The sequence below is a fragment of the Melospiza georgiana genome, chromosome 2 (genome assembly GCF_028018845.1).
Source record: "Melospiza georgiana isolate bMelGeo1 chromosome 2, bMelGeo1.pri, whole genome shotgun sequence".
NCBI classification, from domain to species: domain Eukaryota; kingdom Metazoa; phylum Chordata; class Aves; order Passeriformes; family Passerellidae; genus Melospiza; species Melospiza georgiana.
Genome location: NC_080431.1, coordinates 41041328 through 41067497, shown reverse-complemented (window position 1 = coordinate 41067497; position 26170 = coordinate 41041328). Strand labels below are relative to the sequence as shown.

The 26170-nt window shown below is 36.0% G+C and overlaps 1 protein-coding gene across 10 annotated transcripts in view; it reads right to left on the bottom strand.

The window, feature by feature from the left end:
• The window catches only part of MYCBP2 (MYC binding protein 2), a 175914-nt gene that overhangs the window by 14879 nt on the left and 134865 nt on the right, over window positions 1-26170 (bottom strand). For 6 of the 10 annotated variants that reach the window (XM_058018892.1, XM_058018896.1, XM_058018895.1 and 3 more), the window contains 16 exons: window positions 24885-25046; window positions 13819-15465; window positions 12754-12923; window positions 11783-12027; window positions 10930-11097; window positions 9119-9276; window positions 8504-8703; window positions 8074-8223; window positions 6745-6905; window positions 5985-6141; window positions 5166-5390; window positions 4493-4558; window positions 2985-3224; window positions 2747-2845; window positions 2054-2134; window positions 1181-1447 (listed from right to left, as the gene is read on the bottom strand). In XM_058018892.1, coding sequence (XP_057874875.1) covers window positions 1181-1447; window positions 2054-2134; window positions 2747-2845; window positions 2985-3224; window positions 4493-4558; window positions 5166-5390; window positions 5985-6141; window positions 6745-6905; window positions 8074-8223; window positions 8504-8703; window positions 9119-9276; window positions 10930-11097; window positions 11783-12027; window positions 12754-12923; window positions 13819-15465; window positions 24885-25046 — 4196 coding nt within the window. The remainder of the gene's footprint in view (window positions 1-1180; window positions 1448-2053; window positions 2135-2746; window positions 2846-2984; window positions 3225-4492; window positions 4559-5165; window positions 5391-5984; window positions 6142-6744; window positions 6906-8073; window positions 8224-8503; window positions 8704-9118; window positions 9277-10929; window positions 11098-11782; window positions 12028-12753; window positions 12924-13818; window positions 15466-24884; window positions 25047-26170) is intronic. The other 4 variants (XM_058018894.1, XM_058018901.1, XM_058018897.1 and 1 more) reach the window with 2 other exon arrangements.

The window sequence follows — 26170 nt, the reverse complement described above, 5'->3', positions numbered from 1 at the left end:
GCCTAAACCTGATCTCACTCAATACTCAGTCTCCACATGCTAACAAAATTGTGTTTGGTACTGGACTTAGGATAAGAGTGATACACATGTTTGTACAACTTTGGTTTGCTTGCACAGTACCCTCTTTACATGCATTATTGAGATGTCAGAAACTATGGTAGGACTGTTAGAAACACTTTGGACTTCTGGAAACAAAGTACCTGCCTGAGGTACTGAGAATTATAATACCCTTTTCCAATGCCTTTGTTTTCCCTTTTGATAGCCTAACTGGAATTTTTTTTGCTGCGTCAATAGCTCTGGACCCAACAAGAATTGTCTTGAAACCTTACCAACTGGTGAAGCTGGGGTTAAAATTGCACGTATCATGCAAAGTTTGGTCCAAATCAGCATGAAAGCTGATGAAAGCTTAAGGACTTAATATTTCATATGTAATTTTGCAAGCCCTCAATGTTCTCTTGAAAAACCATTACATATCTGCAATGTATCACAACTACTAAGTACCTGCCTCCAGGCAAGATGAGATGTGAGATTTTAACAGATCAAAAACAGTAGAAGGAAGAATAAAGAGCATGAGACAAAAACTTCTGCAACAGAAACTTAAAATCCACCTGAAGAAGGCACAGCACCTAGCAACAAAATAGCGCATTAAGTGTACTAATGCAAGTATGTTATATGTTTATATATCATTAGCATTATTAAACATACACAATTATATATGTTTATATAGTATGTGCATGTAACTATATATACACTCAGTCTAACAATCAAATTCAGAAAGAAACAGATATTAAAACTCATGTTGAGGATACCAGGAGTAGAAAGGAGCTGGCTAGTTCCACACTATTACACTTAGAGCCTGAGTGTAGTAGAGTGACACAGACACTAAGGACTCATGCCAGACCCATAACAGACTCTAGATTCTGGTAATTAAAAACTTCTCATCTTGCCTACACAGGCTACATGGGCATTATATACACATCCCAGGAAATACTGAAAAATCACCGTGCTGTTCATCTGACAGACATTTCTACCATGTAATCATTAGCAAAAACAAGCACCCTAAAACTTGGCACTTCAACTCCCAAAAGAAACCCTGTATTTTTTCCAAGCACATGATTTCAGTACTCCGAAGCCACTTTTCCAGCAATACCAAGGCACTGGAGGAGCGGTCAGCACTGACCTGCCTCTGCACCCTGGGAGAAGCCGTGTGCAGCAGGGAGAAGAGGTCCTGGAGCAGCGTGAGCTGCTGGGCCAGGTACTGGCGGCCCACGTTGGAGCCGCTGAGCGCCAGCACCATGGAGAGCAGCTCGAAGCAGTAGGCGTCCGAGGCGGCGTCCTCGTCGCTGGGCTGCGAGTTGGCGTTCTCCTTGCTGGAGATGGCGTGCTCCCACTCCTCACGCACGCGCGTCGCCTCCATGCGAATGGCCTGCACGATGTGCGCGCACACCTGCCACACACAAGCCAAACGCACGCAGCTCTTAAAAACTTCTAGCAAGTGCAAAATGTTGTGGTTTAGGTAGCTGCACAAGTATGGCTACAATAGGAAATCTGTTGAATTTGGTCTGTACTTAAATGACTTTTCAGCATAAATTCAAATGAAGAATAAAATGCTGAATTTGCTCATCTATGTTATGGAAAATTAAATCAAAATTATTTCTAATTTTGTTTCAGATCCTGCCTTTTAATTTACTTTTTATATCGAATCCAGGCCAAAAAAACCACTCCACATAAAATCCCTAAGAAATACATTTACTCAACTTACACAAATAAAAAGTATTAATTAAAATAGTCTCTTGTTCAGTTCAATAATAAGAAAGCTTAAGAAATATTTAGAAACAATAGCATGGTAAAGAGCATTTTTAGGAGGCTACAATGTTTGCTAAGATGAGTGACAGAAGCGTAGATTCTGCTTAACTTACTAAACTAAAATATTTCAAAATAAAACAACAGCTCTATTACTGTACAAATAGTTATAGCAATATTCACTGAAATTGAGCTTATTTATTAAAAGATACCAATATTTAATCCTCAAATAATTTCAAAAGGAACAAACCTGTTTCTGCAAATTTGTCAGTTTGCTCCGGCTGAATATGATCCCTACCATGTGCTCCTTCAGGTCTGCATCTGATGTTGCCTTCATAAAAAGCATGTTTAATATTAGATCAAAAGTTTCAAGAACACTTGGTAATTACTGTAGCAATTAACATGGTATGTATCAACAAACTGTGTTTTATGAGTCAGCAGCTTTTTTTACAAAAGATATATAGCCAAGATCAATTTAACTATGCTTAATAAATACCTCAACTATATATTCACTTTCTCTTTGTGAGAGGAATTTAAGCATCAAATGAAATAATAGGCAAAACAAGTGGAGTGTAGTTTCTTCATACTTTTTCTCTACATATTAACAGAGCCTCTCTTGAAGCAAAAGATAATGGCCAGGACTTTCAGGCTGACCATTACTACAGGTGTTAAGTACTTCTGTAATTGTACCCATTATTTGCATCACCATTGCTATGGTGTTTCCATTAAATGCAATATCCCTCAGTTATAATTTATTAAAAAAAAAAACACACTATGGTTTAGTATTAAAAATACACTATGATATTTTAAAAATAAGCAATTGTGACATTTTACTTCTGTTTTGTTCTAAAAATTATACAGCATAAGAAACAGAACAAGTACTGAAAATCATCCTGGATAATTTTTTTCAGCAAAGTATTATTGATAGAATACAAATAAATACATTGTGTACTTTTTCTTCTCCTTCTGGGGATGACAACAGTGCTTTTTCTTCTTGTTCTGGGGTTGGCTCAGCATCTCCAGAGATGAGTTTCCCAAATACCTGGAAGAAAGACAATTGTGTGTCTCAATGAATCTCAAAGATAAACTAGTGCAAATGTCACATTTTCCATTAAAACATAAAGCACTTAAAACCTACAATTCACAGTAACTTTCACCGTATAACATCATTAAAATCTCACCTGGGATGTTATAAGTCGGAATACTCGCAGTGTCTCAGATTCACAGTTCCTTTGTTGAGCCACACTTGCCGAAATCTGGCCTGCTATTTTAATGCTTTCACCATCCTTCCATCCAAGAATTTTTACTTGTCGAACTCTTAGTGTGTTCTCTGGACCCTTCAATTCGATTTTGATGATGTGATTATCACCTCCAGGAAGCTCACTTGTTACCCAGCCAATATGTCTTGAATCCAAGTCTACCTATTAAAGAGGAATATAAAGTTGGAAACTGACATTACATCAAACAAAAAGTCACCTATCATCATATATATCACTGTAACAAATACTGTGCTTGTAATGAAAATCTCATCCTGAGCAGTAAGACCTATGTTTAATGATAAAAATATTCAACCTCTTGAGTTCAGATTAAAAAGTGACATATAGCCATTTCAGTTTTATCTGTAAAGCTGATTAGAAATAGTGGCCTCCCTACCTCTTTTATTCTCAAAGCAACAGTTCATATATTAAAAAAAACCTCTTAAAACTAGTATCGGGTCACTACTTTTATGAAAAAAAGAAAAAAACCCCACAGTTTCTATAATTTAATTGAAAATATAACACAGAATTATAATTTCATACATTATTTATCTCTATTTACACAAACCCCTGCCAAAGAAATTGTTACTCTGTGGAAGTTAGTATTTGCTACCCTTACACCAAGACATGCAGCACTTAAATGTAAAAAAGGGGAGATGAACTGCATCTGATTAATTGTATTTAAAAATAAGTACTGTTTAAAAAAACCCAACATAAAAAATGCTATATGAAATCATATTGATATAGCATCATATAAATAATGCTATACAAAAAAATATATTTCATATGAAACTGCAGTGCCACTACTGGAAACCAAGCACTGATAGGGTGCTGTGCCTCACATCACTACTCAGAGAAACCCAAGCCCTGAGCCAAGTGAGCCCTCTCTCCTATCCATGGGCTCATTTATAATCAAACTAATATTTGTTTTTGCCCATTTCTACATTAATTCTCAGAGTGTGCATTGAACTGTGCTGCAGCAGACAAGGCTAACTTATTTTTCTGATACCATGAGACAAGATACAGTATGTGGGTGTGCTGGAAGGTAAAAAGCTGTTGGAAAAGTGTCAGAGCAAAGAGGAAGCAAAGCTGAATCAGTCCCTGCCTGTGTTCTGGGAATGTTTTTGGGAAACCTTCTCCAGCTGAAAGGATAAGTTACCATATTTTAGTAATTAAAACTAAATTAATCTAAGGAACACTTGACATAAGGCTGTTCTATTTCAGTAGAAGGGTAAGAGCTTGATTAATAGTCAGTACACATAACTGAATTCTATCATTAATAATACAGTATTTTCCAAGGCTTATTATTATGTCTGATATTTGCTAAGTAATTTATCTACTGTAAGAAATGGAAACTATTTGCTCAGAAAAATCTCTGGTATGTGCACAAAAAATGGCAGCAATTTTTCTATATCAACTGTTAAAATGTTTACCTGCTTTATTCTGCAGAGATCTTCTACTGCCTTGCCAGTTAGGAAGGTCATGGAGGTCACTTTGTTCTGCAACAAACAAGCAAAATAAGAATGAAACACTTCAACTGAGACACTTCTGACTACTTCTTCTGTACTAAGAGAGTACATATATTAAGAGAAAAAATGCTTCATTACAAAAAACCCCCATGATCAAAAGCAAGGACAAAGAATTCCAAAACACAGCTCTCTAACACAATCTGCTCTTTGTATTGAAATCTGTAGTTGAAATACAGATATATATGCAACATTACTGTACAGATCAATAAAAAAGGATGTAGAAGGTCTAGAAAATTTGGATTTTATGACAGCTCCTTATTTCAATGCTTCTGCAGAAACCATGAGCAAGAAAAGTAATTTAAAAGAATTAAATGATCGAAAATGCATCTGAAATAGAACATGCCACTAAGAAGTAAGTTTCCCAGTTTCAATTTTATGTAACTGTAAATTCAGACAGACTGGTCTGATCATAACAGCTCTTGCTTTCTAAATCACAAGACTTAGAAACTTCACTTTGAAATGTGAACTTCTGCATTAGAATAAAGAACTGACAAAGAAAACAGCACTTCTTCATTGATAAATACATACAGCTTGGACTATGCACCTTCAATGAGAGACACTTTTATTTTCCTCTTACCCCAAGATCTCTGGAATTGTCCACATGAACGCAAACATAACGTGCATTGATTCCTTTTACACAGTTGATTGTGATGTTTTTAGTTTTGTTTTTGTCCTCATCTCCTGACTCCCAGAACGTTTCTGTAGACCCATCTGTTAAACTACCAATCATGGCAGGTCGGCTTGATGTCTTAATGTCAACAATGCTGGTTAGGTCTTTCAGACAGACTACTATACACAGCTCCTGTGAAAACAAATGGCAAGTTTTAAAATACTTGAGAGTAAGCCCAAATACATGGGCATGATTTACAATTTTTAAAACCACACAGACATTTCTATTTTGATGAAATGCGCTCTCCAAGAAATTTGTCCTTTATTGATTCAAATTATTTAGTTCTTTAAGCCAAAGGAAACATTAATAGCTAAGAGCTGAATGCATTAGCAAATGCCTAAATATATTACTAAATGGAAGAAAGCAGTTTAAAAATATTAAACAGAAGTATTAATTCATCCTCCTCAGAATAAGAGAAGAAAAAAGATGTAATAGCAAAGAACTGGAAGCACACAATATTAGAAAAGTTAACCAACTCATGACACTCCCCAAAAACTTAACTTGTAAAAAAGCACTTCTCCAAAATTTAGGTCTGAGTGATATACAGGCTAAGGGTCAATATTTGAACCTCTAAAGCTGACAGCAGGGACAAGATCCCAATTTGAGATATGTCCAAGAAAATATGACACTGCAATAAAAAACCTTTTAATTTAAAGAAAATCACCATGGGAAATACAGACTGTTCACAAATGTTCTCTGCTTCTGAGCCAGAGCTGTGATACTTGCCTGATTCATGACTTCAAAACCAGACTGAACGCTGATACTAAAACTCTCTTCACTATCTCCATCATCAGATTTTGACAAAATATTGTTGATATGATGAAAAACGTTGCTCTGGTGCAGGAACTGGTGATCAGATTGTTTGAATTTAAGACTCCAGCACCTGAAAACACATTTAGTTGTCTTTGAAATTTTGAATGTTGGCAAAAGACATCACTTACCCATGAAACTATTAATCACATTCTTGCTTCTCGAGGTACTTTCTATAAACATTTAACTTCAAATTTTGCAGGATCTCTAGTGTTTCTAGTGCACCATTTTGAGGAAAGCACGAATAGACTTTTCTTAGAATTGTAATACTAAATGCAACCATTATTACTCATTTTTTGTCTTTGAGACAAATACACAGAAAAAGTCGCAAAGTTTAAAGATACTATCCAGGTGACAGATTTCTGAGCAAACGGCACTAAAAAGCCATGCACATACACACAGATCCTTCCATATTATTCTGTTAGATGTTTTCTTTTTCACAGTGGACACTATACAGAATCTAGAAGAAAGTACATTACTCTGTACAAAGTATTTTATACTATTATTTATATGTATAAACACTTAAGTGTCTATGTATCTCCTTCCTAGTGGTAAGGATAGATGTGCTCCTTCTTGCACAAAGTTTTCAATCATCTTATTTACATTGCAAAATCTTTTAACCTGTAATTCTACAACATTCCCAGCCTTTTCAAGAACTTTCTTGATTTGTGCTTACCTTAAGGCCATTTGCTGTAATGCACTACCACTGGGAAGAGACATCATAAGATCAGAGATTGTCTGCAGAAGGCGATGGAAAGTGTGGGGTAAGGGGTGAGCAGCTTCCCCAGCAATCACTATATCTGACAGAGGGTGTTCACACACTCGTGTGTCTTTTTCCTACAGGGCAAAGCAATCTGGGTGTTATTCACAGACTTTCTGAGACAAAAGGTTCAGTAAACAAAAACACTTCTGCTGTTTGCTTTAAGAGTAACTGCAACAATCTTACAATCGACATGAACTTGACGCAGTTCCTGTCAGAGAATTTTTGGAGTAAGTTACACACGAGCCTCAAACAGGGAATTTGGGAGGTGTATTGTATACTGCCACATATTTCTCATGATTTAAAGATGTGAAACATTACATGGCAATAATTTGAAAACAAAGAAACAAACCAGAAAAAAAATAACACATCCCAGCAGCTGAAAGCAACTTTATCTGAGCAGCAAAATCCACCTATAGCAAACCTGATCACTAAGCTGATGTTATCAGCTGCTGCATGTCATTAGAGCTGTGAAAATAATAATTCTTAGTTAAGGTGTGTCAGTATCAGAAAAGCACTGTACCAGGTTACACTGCTGAAAAGACTAATTTCAGAACAACTAATTTCACAACTAGATTATATTTGAAGTGATAGAGATTATCCTGACTTATTGACAACACTAGCATGAGTTTTTTTGATCTATTCATTGTAGACATGATAATGTTTTAAATCAGAGCTAAGTCTAGAATAGGTCGTATCTAGGTACCTTTTGGAAGTATGGGATGTAAGACTAACATTTTGCAGGCTATATTTTAAGAACTATAGATTTTTCTTAAATCACTGAATTAAGTATACCTACTGTACATAATATTACTTATTTATTTATATACATACACGTACACAGCAGTACATAAATTGTCTATGCTTTTTGTAACTAACTATGGACTTAGAACACGGAAAGACATAGTAAACCAAACCACAAAGTGGTTCTAAAAATATTTTAGAACTTCTCTCTCACTGCAGGGCAAAGAAGGAATAAAAAGCAATGTTTTTTAAATTTAGCAATGTGCTTGTGCTTTTTTTGCTTTCTGATTTCCCAAGAATACTAGAAAATGCTGCTTTAGAAGAGCTCGTGATTGATCAGCACATAGAAAGTGATGATTCAGAAGAAAAGCTAATCTAAGTCTACAAAATGAATTCAACTACAGTTTAAGATTTCGTTTCACAGAGGGAGGATTAAGAAATTTTGTTTTTCACATGGAAGTACTTCTAATTTGCCTACAAAATCAGCAGAATCTCACTTACTTGTTCTGCATTTTCTTTATTTGATTTATTTTCTTCATCCTCTTCTTCTTCAGGCTCTACAGGTGCAGGAGTCAGGGAAGCCACAAAATGCCATAAGATATCATGAAGAGAAGTTGTTTGAATGACATTACAAAGAAGCCAGTTGAAGGCCTAAAACAAATTACATACAAGGAGTTACCAACTGGTTAAGCAAACCTGCAGTAAAACTATTTCCTAAACCATTTATTGAAGGAGGTGATGATGATTTGGACAGGCAAATAATAATGCAAAAGTCTTCAAAGTAAGACCTTATTGCTCTGTAGCTAAAACAGGGCATATGACAACTATAGTACAGCCAACAGAGCATAATCTTAAAAAAAAATAAAAATTCCAAGGCAGAATTTACAACCACATTATTTTAATCATCCAAGAGCCATCAGTACATGAATACCTCCATGGCAAAGACTCTGCAAGCAGATTTCCGTAAAGCTTGTTTCATCGCTATTTCAAGTCCTTCCAGATCATGATGCTGGATTACAAATGCCAATACTGGCCACTGGAAATTTCTCTCTCCTTTGGAAAGAGAGCTGTGGGCGGAGATTAACCGAGAAAGTTCAGGAGATGGATGTCTCAGGAGAGAGGACCCCACTTCTATTTAAAAGCATAAAAATATGCATACATTAGATTCCTTGTGCATTTCAATTTCATAGCCACAGTAAAAATGAAAAGCAATAAAGCACTTTTAGAAATGTTTTTTTTTTTTTTTCTGAGAGAAAACCGCATTAAAAAAGCAATATGGAAAAATGATGTTTCAACTGAGAAAGAAAATACCACCTTCACTTTTAAATCAGGCACAGAAGATTCACTACAAATTTTAGAATTACAGTAAATCCTAATCCAAGTTAAGGCTAATTCTGTGCCGATTGCCAAACACCTGCTTACTATTTTGTTTTATTACTAAAAAGTTACTACACGTATTTATAAAAAATATATTTGTCTACAGTTTCCGAGAAGAATTGCAAATCCTTGAATCATTTTTCCCTGCTTCTGATGTCTGTGCTCTTACCTGCATCTCCACTGTTGACTCGTCTCCTGGGGATTGCTTTTACACGTGCTGGCAGAATTGAGTGCTGTTTGTCATATTCTGATGCAACAACTGAATATGATCTTTGAAAGACTGTGCGCTTTGCAAGGTCTGTGTCTGTGATTGGACTGGTTTCCAAACTACGAAGAAATCAGTGAAGTAACACACTCATTAGCAAATATACACAGTGTATCTGAATTATACACCAATAATTAATAAAGATACATGCATTTCATAATCATAATGTTACTACTGCATGAAACTTTGTCTTATGTACCTAAGAACTGTTTAAATGCTGGAAAAGAAGGAGCACATATTAGAATTACACATGGTGAAAAAGCATGCAAGTGCTTTATAAACAAATGTAATGATGAACATGATGAGTTCCAAGAATTTAGGTATTTCTTTTAGAGAAATACAAACATTCAGATCATGCCTAATTTGAAGTTTCAGACCAAACTTCTCCTGAGAATGCATGTGAAAACATCTATGAAGTGAATTTTTAATAGCAAGCCAACTGAAATTAAGAACTTTATGTGAAGTAATCATTTCTAACATCATTAGCCTTAAAGTCAAATTTGAATTGCTACGGCTATACCTCTGACATGTTTTACTCCTTACCTTCAGTGGACTTCTTACAGTCTGCAGAAGGACTCCCAGCTTATGCTGTCCCTACAGGCCTCAGGAGACCATGGTGTCCACAGTTTTAATAAAGGAATATACCAATACGATGCACTCTTAAGGAGTTTTGTTAGAAAAGTTCTAGTTCTGAAAAGACTACATTATAGATTGTAGTATTCCAATAAACTAATTGTGCAGTCAGTATGACATACAACAAATTGAAATAAAAACAGATTAAAAGCAAATTTTCTCTTCATTACATCCTCACTACAATGAGGAATCACTGACATCTGAGAACACTGAGCATCTAAGTAGATTCTGAACTATTATTAATATTAAGAGCCATTTTTCCCCTGGTGAAACAAAAATTTTTATACCTTCTTGAATTAGATCACAGTAACATTACATGACAAGGAAGTAGCTTAACTTGACAGAAATCATCAAGCACTCTTGGTCCTAGACAGCACTGTCATTTCTTCTGTGACATTTTTATGTCCCACAGAACAAAGCAGCAGCATTTGCTTTGAAAAGTGTAAGGCAATGAAATTTCCTCCTGTTCAAGCTTCCCTTCAGAATGAAATCCTGAAAGAACAACAGCTACTTCCTTTCAAAAAGCCTGCACTCAATCAGTTGTGGTAAAAAACAGATATAGAGTCAAAAAAACCTGCTACATTTTCAAAGAGTTTGCAACAGTTACAGTCCTTGGATTATTGATCTTTAGATCACTTCTTCAGTTCTGTAGATTCTTGAGAATTTTTCTCTATGGGGAAATAAGCAGGCCTGAAGTAGAGGCTATGGATAAATTTCCCAGTATGCTAAGAGTCCTTATCAACAAATTTTTTTTGTATTTGGGTTGTAAATCCAGGATCTTTCTAGAGCGAAGTAATTGAAGTACAGTAAAAAGTTTCAGTTCTGATTTGTATATTCCTTGCATATTTACATATTCAAACATACTTCACTGCTAACACTTGAAAATACATCTGATATGCTATAATCCACTGAAAATTTCCTAACTACAACTTCATAGGCTTTTGGCTTTTATGCTGCCATTTCAGAAACTGATCTGATAGTTTAGCTTCTTAACTGCAGCAATGTTTTCCTTTTTTTTTTAAATTTGTGTCATGTTACTGCTTTAACATTTGTATGCAGCACCTAGAATTACAAGGAAGTACCTTGGGGGCATAGATTTCATGTTACTCTCTGGCTCTTCAAAGACATTCGGGCTTGCGTCAGGCGTAACGGAGATGTACGGCGCAGGTACTGAAGTTGACCGCAAGTATCTCATCTCATCCTGGAACAGGTTGTCATCCTGGTACCCAACAAAATTTTCATGATGATGCCTACACCAAATGAGATTTTAAAATCAGAATCGGGATTAAAAACTGCTGAAACACACACACACACAGAGTGCTTTCTGATACACTTTATCAGCCAGTGCTAGTCATTTACTCTTCACCTATTAATGCTTTTAAGCTGGTAATGACTTAAAAGTATTAATGGAAGACAGAGTGGCATTCCCAACCAAGAGGTACTGGGGGGATCACCTTTTTCTATCTTTTAGTATTTTCATCAGGTATTTCCAGAATGTATCTTAGGTCCAAAAGTCTACCCAACATAAGCATGAGACACTACAATGAAATTTACTTAGAATTTACAAGAAAGCCTAAGTCTTCTGGTTTCCTTTTTATTATTTTTAACAGTGAAGAGAAAAAAGTAGCACATATGTCTGCTACTAACACACTAAGTTAAACTCTTTGGGAAATTCCAAATTCTTTGGACAGATACGGAACTGTTATAAAATATTTAGCATCTGAAAACTACTTAGGACGTATTTGACTCTAGGAGAAAATACAATCTAAAAGATTGAACAGGATCATGGATCAAAACAGATAGAAAAAACATCATGAAGAACTAGGAAAATGTCTTTTTCTATGTAAGCTTTAGTTTAGTTTACACACGCATTTTTATCCGATACTCTGCACAGATGAGTGTTAAAATCAATATTCATACATGTCCTTTAATTACCTTGCTAATGTCTGTAGATAGAGACATGGCATCTTAATGGGAAAGTCTTCAGAAATTCCTTCTTTTAGACTGGGAAGTTGAGATTGGAATGCTTTTGCAGGGTTATAGCAGAGGATACTGGGCTCAGCAGCACTACTCAGCGACAGTAAATACAGTGCATTGGCTTTAATCACTTGATGAGCTTCCATAGTTGGCAAGGCACGAGGTGTCTTAACTTGCATTGGTTTTCTCCTAGACTGCTTAATCTAGATAGATTTAAATAAGGCATAATTAAATCCACCACAGGAAAACCTGATGACCTATCTCATAATAGAGCTGCTGAATTCTACCTGTTGTAGAATGCCTCCTATGACGAAACACATTTCTATTACTTTCCTTTGCAAACATTTAATAGTTTGATAGCTCTGACACTTGTCTCAAGATTAATTTTGTGTGCAAATAGTTTCAAAAACTTTAGATTAAAAATAAAGTTAAATTAGCATAATTAACATCAACATATTTGCATACTTTGAGCAAGATTTTGAAATTAGTCCTTGAAGACCACTACAAGAAAAACACCTTTTGTACTATTCCCATTAAAAACTCCTCTAATGGCATCTTGTATGCAAAGATCTGGATTATTAGGATCATTAAAAAAACTTCAAACATGAAGTTAAAACAGCCCTCATTTTAGGAAACAAAAATTAAATAAACTGACAGATGCTAACAAAACTATTACATTCAATCCTGTGGTTATACAGAGATATTAAAATAAAATTACTTTACAAATTTGAGCACACTATCATCTGAAGGAAAGAAAACCTGTCAGAAGTCAGTGACGTTTCTCTTTTATTATCTTAAACCTAACAATGAGGATAAGAGGCTATTCCCAAATTACGAAGTTCCAAATTTATTCAACTAGCCCTTCTTTTCAAGTTGTGAACACAGCACTACTAAGCAGACAGAAAGTTAAACACAAGAGCTGGAAATACCTTCTCTCTTGCTGCTGCTTGCTTTTCACGGAGGTACTTTTCTCTGCACCGATCGCACACCAGATACCACGTGCTCCCTCCGATGCCACCATCGCCACAATTGCCAGCCCATCCTCCGCAGAAGTGCCCAATGCTGTTGTACCCTTGGCCACCGGCATAGCGGCCACAGCCTGCATGGGGGAAAGGTGAGAACAACTGATTCCAAATGCAGGATTCTTACTCTATTATTTATTGCTCTATAAGAGGGATGAAGAGGGGAGAAAGGAAGGTGCTTGTCTTTTCCCAGCCTGATTTTCTACTTTTCTGTGTGTCTGAATTGGTTACAAAACAAGGTTCTTGTCTGTTCTTGTCCATGTATCTCACCACTATCTAAAGAATTCAAATGTCATTTTCAAGTTTTATAAAGAACTTATCCAAAGCATGAACAGATCCCCATTTAGACAGCTAAGTTATAGTTAAGGTGAGTATTCTAAGTTAGCCAACAATATCTGTAATTTAACAAACACAAAAATCTTGCTTCCTAGCTAACAAAGCTTAAGAAGGAATGGAGGGTATTCTTTTGCTGATTAGAGTTTCTCAGAAAGATTCAGGACTTTAACTTCGCACACACATCGCTAAAAAAAAGTAGAGAACAACAAGTACATAAAAATATTAAGTCATTGATACCCAGTATTGACACAGCAGACAGAAGTTTCCTACTCTTGACAGTAGAGCAGTTAACAGAAAACTTCTGTCAATGTAGAAACTCTAACTGATCAATCTCATTTTTTATTTCAGCACAGCTTCAAATCCTGAAGTGTAAAACACAGCATGTTTCTGAAGAGCTACTGTAAAGTCAGAGCATTATTTTGACCTTGTTTCAAACAACTTAGAAACTTAAGATCCCTAACTACTTAAAATTATACACAAAGATGTGCAACTGATCTGTACACAAGTATAACTTTTAATTTAGTGTATATAACAGAAAGCATAGCCTGACATTTTCCTAACAGCAACTAACACCAAAGCATGTGTGTGAAATATACTTTATGGATGGACATGGGAATTAAAAATATGGAGTCTTACCTGGATGAGCTTGTCTCATGTGGTAAGTCACTGGATATGGATGGGATTCTCCACACAACTCACAGATGGTATCTTTTTCTGGTCCTCCCACTGCAAGCTGGGCCATCTCACCAAAAAGATTTCCCCTTGGCCTAGCTTCAACTTTTTCTTTTTTCTTTTTCTCCTTTTTGGCTTTCTTGTTATCTTTGTCACTTTCCTTCTTCTTTAAGACTGCACAAGAACCAGGACTTGGAAAAATCATATTTTGGGAAGCTGCTTTAATAGTTGCTAAAGAAATATCTTCCCAGAAAGCTACTAAGTGCTGCAGTGTTAATGGAAGAGGAGACTTGGATTTCATTGTGTGATGACTGGATGTTTCAAAGGAGGTAGTTTCATTTTTTCCATCCTCACACTTTTCATGCAGAGGCGGTTCTTTTAACATTGAGAGGACTTTGTTTTTATTGATGCTACCCATTTTAGATATATCTGGTCCGTGAGGTGAGATGTTGAACATGTTAAGAGCAGATGATATTTCCAATGAATGTCTATTTTTCAACTTGGTTTCTTTTTCCTCTGCAGGTTGTTGAGTAAGACTGCTTCGTATAGGTGCATGCTCTTTGGACAGTTCTGGATTAAACTTCAAGAAAGATGAGCATGCCATGGCATCATGAACTATTCCTTCATGCCAAAGAAATGCGGCAAATACGGCTCGAGCACATTCTGCAACAGAAGGTGACATTGCTTGCTTGGCAGGCTCTATGGGCTTCGATCCATCTCCTTTGAAAAGGAAGTTTGATTTTTCCTTTTTGGGTCTTGTGTGCCTGCCAGCACATTTACGGCTCACTTTTGGAGATGCTCTCATGTCTTGCTCATCCTTCAGTGGTGCTTTTCCAATGCTGAAATGAACTTTATTAGAACCATCGTCCAGACTTCTGAATTCGGTGTTGTCTTCACAGGTGGTATCTGTAATGCTGTCAGTCTTTAAAGTACTCGAAGTACAGACTTCAACTACCTCACTGTGAAGATTTTCTTGTACGACATGAGGGGAAGGAGCTCTATTTTCAGTTTCTGGTGCAGATTTTCCATCTTTTGTAGTAATTTTTGGTTTGGGTGAAGTGGACCTCCCCCTTAAGGGTTCTGTTAGCGGCACTTTCTTTTTGCGAAGTGTGTCTGGATCTAACGTGTAAGAATCTGATTTGGAGCGTTCTCGAGGAGGATCAAGCTTTGTTTTTACAGGGGATGAAGCTTTCTGAGGTAGAGTTGTTTTGTCATTGGGTGACGAGGATCGTGGAGAACTAGCACCAGATCTAATGCCTGTAAGTGTCTTTGTCTTTGGAGAAGTTGACCGGGTTCCTGGCCCCGGAGATTCAGCTCTCAGGCCAGGAGTTGTTCTTCCATCAGTTTTTAGTGTTTGCAGAGTGTTATGATTTGGTGACAAAGACCTGCTGTGCGAGTCTGAGCGCAACTTTGCGGCATCTGATTTCAGCATCAGGCATTCACTGGCCGATAAGCCGTCGGTATTTCTGGGCTTCTTCTGCTCGGCAGTGGCTCGGTTCATTCGCACGTCGAGCTTGGGTGACCTGCAGTCAGCTCTGTGCTTGGATGCCATGTCTGATTTTCCTGCTGGAGAAATCGGTCTAGCAGCTCCTGTGAAATTCATTCGGTCACCTGCATAATGTTTCATAATTGAATTGTTACATGCTGACAGTGACACCCTCAATAGTACAAAACAAAGACTGAAGACCTGAACACAAGATAAATATCAAACACATGCTTCTGTTCACATCAAAATGAAAGGAAACATGAAGGGATCTTTTTCACCCTAGAATACTTGATACGTTTCTTTTCCCAAAGACACACAGAAACAAGCATTAGGAAGTTTTTACAAAGAAAACACTACTAGGGAGGTTATCAAAAGGCACAGCTCACTCTTTCTACAAAACACACAATTTACATCCTTAGGTGAAATTCCAGAGTTAACTAAGTTTACCACAGCTGCAACAGAAACCAGGGACTATTTATCTGCTATCTCAATGTGTGACAGGCTGACCGCATCAGGAGACTTGAACAGAGCTCAAATGTATTGCCAGATTTATTTTCTTCAATGCTCAAAAGCCAGGAATTGTAGGAAATAAACATTTAGTAAGGCAAATTGGACAAGAGGCTTTCAAATATGCTCAAAATGACTCAAATGGATAATCTATGGAATCTACTTTTTCAAATCCAAAATCTACCCCATGTTCAGCTATAAAAACACTTAAACCCCTCCAAAACAAGAAACCCACTTTTTTCAACCACTAAGTTAAACGGCCAGCTCTGGTCAATGATGTCCTCCTACTTCAATGCACTAATTTATTGTTCTATGCACATTGACATAATGTACATACATTAATCTACAGAGCTGTAAGACTACAAGAACTACAGGCAGCTTAGTACAGGTACATACAAAACAAGTATATGCAAAAAGTAGCTTATGAAGGCAATCTGCTTCTGATACCTCTGTGAACCAAGTCTGTCTTGTAGAATTATACTCTGAAAATTAATCCAAGCAATATGGAAATTATTGGCAAGCAATGCAGCAGTTAATACAGCTGTCTCTCCATGAATCCTTACTGCAAAATCTTGGATGCAGAGTTAAATCCCTTTGATTTGAATGGGTTTTCATTAATCAAACATGAGAAGTGTTTCCCTAGTAAGCCTGCAGAATTAGGACACAGTACTTAGGAATATTTTTCTTTTCTAGATATTAAAAAGGTTATTTGCATTTGTCTGGGCTTATTTTTGAGAAAGCAACTATTTGTTAAAAAATAAAGCTTCAATTAATCAAAGAGTATTTGCAAATTTAAGCCTTGATTTCTAATGGGAACAGGATAGACAGTCACCTTTTATCTAGTATCTTCAGTATTAGAAGATGTGAAATCAGTGTCTACTTTCTTATGCATTATGGGATCTGAAGCAACTTCATGAAGTTCTCAATCACCAACCCTTACCCCTACCCTAGAAAATACATAGATGCAATTTTTCCTACTATTATCTCTCACAATATAAAAAACAACCAAGAAAAATTTAGGAAAATTTTGAGCAAAATTCAACAACAAGATGCTTCCTCATGTTGCAAAAAATTTTTATTTGCTATTTCCATATTTAAATACCTTACGATAAAACTAACAGCAAAAGGAAAAAAGTGAAGGATGAATTATATTGGAATATTTAACAAGCCTGAAATTTAGAATACTTTTCTGCCTTTCCAATACATTGCAGAAGTTCATACTTCTAAGAGCAGAGAAGAAATATTGTGTCTATATTCAAGAATAATATATCAAATGTAAGCAAATAGAATATAATGAGAATATAGCAAGTATTTATCATCCTAATCAATTTTGAGAGTCTAATCTGTCTTCATTTTTACAAGTTCTATAATTGTTTTTCACTTGGAAGGGGGAAGTTGGCATAAGAAGGCAACAAATAACATGGTAAATTGTGGTTTATAAAATGACTGTTCTTGCTAAAAGAAAAAAAAAAGTTTTGCAGTCCAAGCATTTCAGCCATTCCAGCTTAATTATTCACCAGTTTTACTCATGAGTTAGAAATTCTGAGATGCTTATTTTGTGATAAATTCTGAAATGCAAATTAGAATTACTTTTATACACATTTTTCCCAGTCTCCCAGATCAGAAAAAACTTAAAGGTTGAAAGTTTCACAGAATGCCTCATAAAAGAGAAAAAAAATGTGAAAAGATGACAATCATTTTAGAGGACATATAACACTTCAAGCCATTCAGCAAATATCAAATTTGAAGTACATGCATGATTAGCAAATACCAATGAGGAAAACATTCCAGAACAAAACTGCTTATGAAAGGTATAGCCTAACGATGGCTTCCAACAAAATTAGTATCTTGTTTTTTAAGAAAACAAAGGTTTGCACATAGAGAAATAATCCTAAGCAGCATTCAGGAATATCAGCACAAAAAGAAAAATCTCCCAAAGGAAAAAGTGCATAAAACAGCAAGCTGCTTTGTCTGTAAGCAAGAAAAAATTCCCAGATCATATTTCCTGTTTCTTCTTATATACTTTTGCCTATTGTTTGAAAACAGCTGTAATTAGACCAACAGTCACTTTCCATTTTACAAAGCAGAGACAGGTAGATTGTGGATCATGGAGTTGCTGCAACTCAGGAAGGCAACACTGAATGATTACATCAGATGAGCTCCCATCAAATACCAAACTTGAACATTCGCTTTCAAAACATTATTTTCTTACATGATTGAAATGAAAATGCATGGAAGGAGAAAGAAACACAAACCCAAAACATTTTGCAGGTAAAGAATCTGAATAACCTTGCTATGTTGGCATGCATACCCACCCTTCAGTTTGTGAGAGAGGGATGAAATAGCAGAGGCAGGCCCAGCTACATCACTACTTTTGTAAATACGCTCACGAGAAGCAAGGCAGCAGGATGGAGTTTCTACAGTGGAAAACAGTTGCACAGAAGCAGCACAGATTCAATGGAAAAGCAGCAGAGATAAAAACAATAGCATTTCAAATGATATGCATCTTCTTTGTTATGTACTCTGAATTCCTACATTAGGAATTTTAAGTTTTAGTTAATTTTAAGTTTAAGTTCCCAAGTTTTAAATGACAGACAGTAGTTTGTATAGGAATGCAGTAAATCGGCTTCATTGATCTAAAAATGCTGCAATTTCAATCTTAGTTTTTAAGATCTAAAAATGTAATATATGAGGGCTAGCCAATGACAGTTACGGTTTATTATAAAAATCAGCAGTGTCTAGTTTTGAACTGAACCTGGGTTTGAGATGTTAACATTTAATCTGTAAGTTCAGAAATTAATTATTTAGAACTTCAATATGGTCTTTCAGATGATCAATTTACACATTCTTTAGTGAAAATTAGAGGACATCTAATTTAGTTTTGGAGTCTTGTTAATCACTGGAAAGAATGAAAAAAAACACATTAAACACACCAAAACTCTCTTTTCAGAAGTGATTGCACCTCATTAATGTAATGTTTTGAAAAACTTCACTTATGTAATGTGAAGTTCCTCAATACAAGAAACCTAACTAGATGAACGTCTACCCAACAGCACACAGATGGGAAAAAAAACCTGTATCAGGTCTTAAAAATAATTTTGATTTAAGAAAAATTCTGATGTCATCCAAGATCATTTCAGTACAGTGTACTGACATCAAATCTGTTATAAATACAACTCCACAAAAATAAAACTTGGGGAGAAATAATAGGGAGTTTTCATTTCAGTCTATAATTTTTTTTCTGGTTTTAAGTCCTATTCCTTCCTTTGGAAAAAAAAAAGTGTACAATTCTTACTGAAGTAATAATGGTAAAGAGAATGTGCATGTTAGAAGATACTGTTTTAGATAGACCCTTTTGTATAAATGGAGTAAGGGAATTGTATTGAAAATAATTATTTCAATTCCTACACTGTTTAAGACACCTTTTTGTTCTGGTAACACATTTACTAATTTGTACACTCAACAAGCCTGCTACCTTATGCAATGAGCTATGGTTCCAGAAACTCTGCAATGAGAAGGTGTTCATACATTTGAAGTAAGAATTTCATTCTCTAAAAAGGAAATGAATCCTTAATTTTTCAATACAGTATTAACACAGATTTAACACCAGTATTACCTACTTTTGATACCAATAACAACTATATAGCTTCTGAGCAACAGGATGTCACTCTGTCAATTTTTAAAGGTAAAAGGCAGACAAACATTAGCAGCACAAAACAGCAGTAACAGTAAACCTAAAAATGTCAATTTGTTACACTAGCATCCCACGAATAATGAAAGGTAAATTTTTACAAAATCCACTTTCAGGAATGCACATTTATACTTCATTCTTTCACTCTGTCTCTGAGAACACTTACATTTTACAATACTGTAATCTAGTGTTGAAGGATGCACTACTACTATTAAATTGTTTCAAGTGGACTGTGGGTCCAGCAGTATAACTGGAAAGCCTCAGGGACCAACATTTTGATCAGAACTCCCTCTTCTTGAAACATCCTCAAAGACTACAAAGACTTGAAATACAAGGCAGGCAAGGCTGTCTCACGAGCCATTCAAATATGACAGTGTGCCTTTAGTCATGCTCTTTCCTTCATCATGGAAACACCTCCAGCTTGAAAAGCCACCCAATATGGAGACATAAGAGGCAATTCAATTTCAATGGCAGGATTGAAATTTCAACAGCTGTGCCTACTTCCTCTGAGGAAACCTAGGAAGCAAGACATACCACTAACTGGCTCATGTGAGTCTTCTTTAAGCAAACTCTGTAACCATCATGTAAAGTGCCACTGGAAAATGGAGTTAGCTTCAAGTTTCTTCTGAAATGCCACTGCTTTTCTGCATCATGGTGAATGAAAGCACTGACCTGCCTTTGCTGTGCTGCCTGAGCAATGGATGCCTCTTAAAGATAATGTACTCTTCTTTCACTCACTTTTACTGACATGGAAACTACAATACAGCTGTCAGTTCAATCTCCTCAAGCACTGCAATCAACATATCTTTCTTCACCTCCTGAAAATGCCAAATGTCATAGTAACAGCAGGACTAGGACTTTTTTAGAAATTATTTTTCCATGAATAAAAGAATGCACTGAATTAAAAAAAAGCTTGAATATTAAAAAGAAAAATGTATTTAGTATGGTTAAAGTGGGGATTTGAGTGAATGAATTAAAGCAAAACCTGAAATATGCTATAATGAGAAAAATATTAGCAATATTCTATACCAATGGTGGGGCTTGGAACACTAACACTTGAGCCACATAAGTGTATTAACTGAAAGAAATGTTCCTCCGGGAAAGGTACACAAAAAAAGGAAATCTATGCTTTTCCAATTTATAACTACAACTTCTGAAGATGTGCTATAAAGAGATTTGTTCTAAAAAAACACCTGACACAACTTGTACTCTTTTTCCAGCCTTTACCATACCAGCCCTCCAAGGATGGTTTTGGATTACCTGGCCAAATGTATGTTTCATATGTACCCTTGCCTACAGAACCTGAAAAGCCTAGGTTTGGGACCATTTAATTCAGCTCAAATTTTCAGGAATGATAACCTTGGCAATATCAAGGTATCATTATTTTTCATTTTTAAATTATGAAAAAACAATTAGATAAGTTGTCATTGGTTTAACTGATGATTAAATCACACACAGAAGAGATCACCATGCCTGGTTGAGAAGATTCTCTCAATTTTACTGAGACACTACCAAGAAGCACATCTTATGTGCTCCATATGTGTGCTGGTCTTTTGTGCCCCCTCTACAGTTTTAGAAAATGCAGACAGAAGCACTGTGGCTCTAAATGCAATTTCACCAGTGCCTAGTTGGGAAAGGAACAAAACCAAAAAGAAACTGATCACACAATACTGAAAGGATGTATGGAGGAACTCCTGACAAGAATGGCAGGAGGCGATGATGGATGGATGGTTGGACTGCAGCTCTGCAGCACAGACTGCAAAGGAAGCAGGTGACAGGACACTGTATTGAACAGCAGCTCAGCACTGCAGCTTCTGCCTGCACAGGAAGAAGTACCCCAAACAAGCTGCATGGCTGCTGGGAGGGAGAGAAGTTAACATATCAGAAATCATGGGGGTCAAAAGCTTTTTAACCCAGAAATCCATCCCTCATTTGCAGTATCAACTCAGGTGTGAGGAAACATGGCATAGAGGTCTAACACTGGTGACTGCAAAGTCTCACACTTCCCTCCTTAACTTCAGAGCTCAGCAGCCAATCATCAAATTTTGGTAACTGATGCTGGACAACACGCCAAGATCCTGTGACTCACACTTGCCACATCTAAGGAGATTTATAACCTAGCATGTATTGCTGAAGATTGAGAAACTAGATCTTCCATGACCCTCTAGGCTTCCTCACTTCCCCTACAATCAGAACTCAACAGAAATTTGAGTATTCTCTGCTTTTAGCAAAGTTTGTTGACAAATAAATCAAACAACCAGTAATAATCTTGTGGGTACGGCAGTTTGCAGTCACAAGCAAATCTGTTACTGATCATCTTACAGGCTTCTCAGAAGCAAGCATAAGCAGGCTGCAGCAATTACAGACTGTTTTGGTCAAATATTCAAGGAAGAAACATACATAAACTTGTGATCTTACTGGAAAAAAATTCTTGCTAAGGCTCCAAGTCAATACAGATGTTCCTGTACTCTAAGGTAGGTTTAGCCAGCTCTTCTACCTTGTCTGAACTTCTAGTTGCACACAGGACTAACAAAGAATTAAAATACATGGCAAGAGTACCTCAATTTTGTCTGTCCTTGTGAAAAGAAAAGAATCTCTTGCATAACTATGTCTGAAAAGTAGCAAAGGAATTAAGCAGGACAGAACAAATCAGCCCTTCACAGATTTCTAGCAAGTAACACAAAACTGAGTAACAGTTTCCCTTTTGCTTTTCCTAATATCCCTTCTGCAACAAATTCTTTTGTATAACACAGAGTGCTGTTGTCACTCATTTACGATGTGAAAGGAGCAACAGAGGTACTTTTAATTTCCTCAAGCATTATATCTCAGGAGGTGATTGTCCTAAACTGTAGTATTTCTGAAAAAAACAACCAGACACTGTGTTGGAGGATAAAAGGTTGTGACAAATCCTTTCCTTCTTTCTTAAGTGAATTTGCAAACCAAACCTCAAGGACAGAAAAAGCTCCTAAAAAAACAGATACCTACAAACACTTTTAAGGAAACCTATAATCTCTCACCAGCACAAAGTATGTCTATATCAGATCAAGATTTTTCATCCTATTATAAAAATCTAAATAAAGGAAATAATTCTAGAGGGCATTCAGCAGGATCCTAGCTTTCCTCAGAAGTATGCCAAACCAAATTTCTCCCCAGAGATAGATATATTTGAGGAAGAACAGAAAATGTAAACAGTAGACTGAACTATTTAGGCTGACTTGCAGTCAAGATTGGCATTTAGTATATAACATCTGCAGACAGGAAAATCTGGGCTGGCACAACTTCTTTCAACTATTAGACTATCATTAGTCCATTTAGTAAAACAGTATACTGACTATAAGCATTCATTTTAATTTTAAAATCTAACTTTACTGCAGGAAGCACTTAAGGATGGAGCACGTGACTGGAAACTAAAACTAAGCATGTCTAGGGCAAAAACTCAATTGACTTGATATGGACTAAAGATGTGTTGTTTAGTGGATTTGACTTTTAATTACATGTTTGCTAACAGGAGGCTATAAAGTGATTTAGAATTAATTAATTAAAATTGCATACTTAAAATTAGTTTCTGTTACTGAAAGTTCTAATATAACTGCATAAAACTTTTAAATGAACAAGTATATTGATGTAGTCTTACAGGCATCCCTGACTATGTGCTGAATTTGGATGTACTTGCAAATGGAGGATGAACAAGTTTGCAGAAGTCTAAGGAAATTTAAACAAGAAATCTCCCATGCTATTCTTAAAGTTTGTGAAAACAAAAACATTAGTATTTCTCTCCTTTATGAATAATTTACATTATCTGCATCAAACCTGACACTGGATAATAAACTGCTTAAAAAAAAGTCTTTGTATCAAATCACAGTCAGTGACCAGTACACCAGTTCAGGCTGACAATTTTTTCCATTCTGGAAGGGCAATTCACCAAAATGTTTGAGACCTTGTACTAAGCTAAGATCCCAGATCAGACACAAATTCAAAAAAATTTCCCAGTTTCATCATTTTATTACTTGGTAGACCACCAGTGCTCCTCCCCTACCTGACAAAAAAAAGGCTTCCATTTGAATTGTATCCTTACTAAAACACAAAACATGGTTGTACCTTACTGAATACAGTTTATCTACACATCTTGGACAGAGAATCCATTGAGCAAGATCTTGTTGGGCAATCAAAAACGATGCTTCTGTTTTCATACAATATAAGTCTAAATGCTAAAGGACAAATCATCTGAAATTTGAAATAATACAATTAGGGTTACTTTTGATGCAAAGCTGAGTAACTGATTTTACTTCTCTGAACAACAGAAAAGAAAACCTAAAAGCGATAGGAAAGAATAAACATTTGACAAATTCTCAATAAGGGTGTGCTGATGCCACTGGCAGTCAGCTGTTTATCTGAGTAGAGTTTGGAATATTCTGCTTTCAGGATGTTGGTCTAAGTCCAGCAGAACTACAGAAGATCGCAATCAAAAGATTTCTGACAATCCTCGTAAAAGCAAATTAGAAATCTTAATCTAGCTCTCACATGAAGGACTTCACTGCAACTTCAATAAGCTGAGCTGGAGAGATGCAGGACTGCATATACACAGACACTGAACTGACTGACAGGGTCAACAAGAAAGAGCTGAGGCACCTCAGAGAGACAGCTTGTGGGAGACAGGGATAAAGGAGTATTCCTGTGACCTGTGCTGTAACTGTTCTGCATGTAAAAGACAATTTAGTGCAGTATCAGCTATCCATCATGAATGCTGAGCTTTTAGTTTTCATTAATCAAAACAGTTTCCTGTCCTCCCATCAGTAATCAGGTTAGCTGGTATTCACCTCAATGAGCAAACTTTCTTTACCATGCCAATCCTATGAACACCCAACACAAAATTAACAAAACATTTCTTATGAGTAGTGCCAAATTATTCCCACTGTCCTGCTACATCCCTGAAGTTAGGAGCAACGACGAAAATAGAAATTTAGGAAGTAAGAAAAGTTAATACCTATGTACTTATTGAAGTGCATTTTTGATGTTAAAGGAATTATCAACATTTTGTACTATATGAAATATTTACCTTATTTATAAACCAGAGTTGCATAAAATATTGGAAATGCACTTTCATGACTTGTCTATGGTGAAGAACACATACAAACCCAAAATACTGTCAATATAAAAATTAAAGTTGAACAAGTATACTTCTTTGGGAGCATTACTTCACATGCTTCTGAATCATGAAAAACTTAAAAAAAAAACAAAACCAGAAAGGCGCACTGTGGAATGATTAGCAGCTGGTAAGCAACTGAGAACAGCAATGTGAAAGCTGCAGAAATGGACTGATGAGGCAGGTAAGGCTGACAAACTTACTCTGAAGCTGTGGCTGAGGCTGCTGGAAGGAAAGGGGCTGTCCGAACACAAATGGACTGTGGACAAGGGAAGAGGGAGCTTTTGCAGCTTGATCAAAGATGGAAGGAGCTGGGAGATTTGGCCGTGACTGAATGGAATTCAGTATGGCACTCAGTTGGTCACCTGTAGTGGGTAAAACAGTCAAAACTACAACCTGTTACCTGTCATTCTCCACAAAGGCAGAGTAAAATGGTACTCAAAGTTTCAATGATGATAACAGAGAAAGCTCATACAACTCATTTAGCCACATACAACTCTGGTTGTGGCTAAACATAGAAATCTCTGTCCATGCATGGCAATAAAATTACTATTTTTTAAGGCTCATGGATATTTTACTGCTATTATTTTAAACATTTCAAAATAGAGATTTATATTTGCCTTGCTAAAAAATTAAGAGCAGCCAAAGAAAAAACAGAAATCCCTAGCACTTACAGTAATACACACATGCAACAGTACATGCAGAAAAAACATTAGAAAAACTGATGAAAAGGGAAAGCTAACATGTAATTAGGCTTTGGCAAATGTATTTCTGTGCCAGTGCTTTGGTAAATATTTGCTCATTTTTGCCAATATTTTTAAAACTATTCTGTTACACTGTTTTTCAAGGTCAGATTGAAGGTAATTTAAAAAAATCTGTAAGTACCATTTAAGAACTGGAACCGGTTTTCTGAAGAATTACCTACATTTGCTGTGAGGCAAATGAAGGGATTCAATACACTAATTTATAAATTATAATTTATAATTAATAAACTCTTGATGTTAAAATCAAGAGTTTATTTTCTGAATGCCAATCTTCAAAGAACTCCATGTGAGCATTAGAAATACATGACGCCTCAGTAAGAAGGCCACACCATGTTGTAACTTGAAGTATACTTAGTAATATGAGGTAGGAGACACCTGAGATTCTCTCAAATTCTTGATTTGAACCATCACCAGACAATCCTAACAATGTCACTTTATTCTGCAAATTCCTATGACTGTGACAGCATTGTAGAAAACCTAGTAAAGAATTTTAGCAGCTGATACAGAATTTACAACGTTTTTTGATTATTACCAATTTTCTTTTTAAGGAATTAGGGAAATACCAGCAGATGAATCAAACCCAGTATTACCCAAGAACTGAAAAGTTAAATTTGTTTTCTTGATATTTTGGGTTAAAAATTAAGGTGACAAAATACCAGAAAATAGCTCAAATGCCCTTCTAAATAATCATCTAGAGGAATCAATCAAATTTATTTCACTATTTT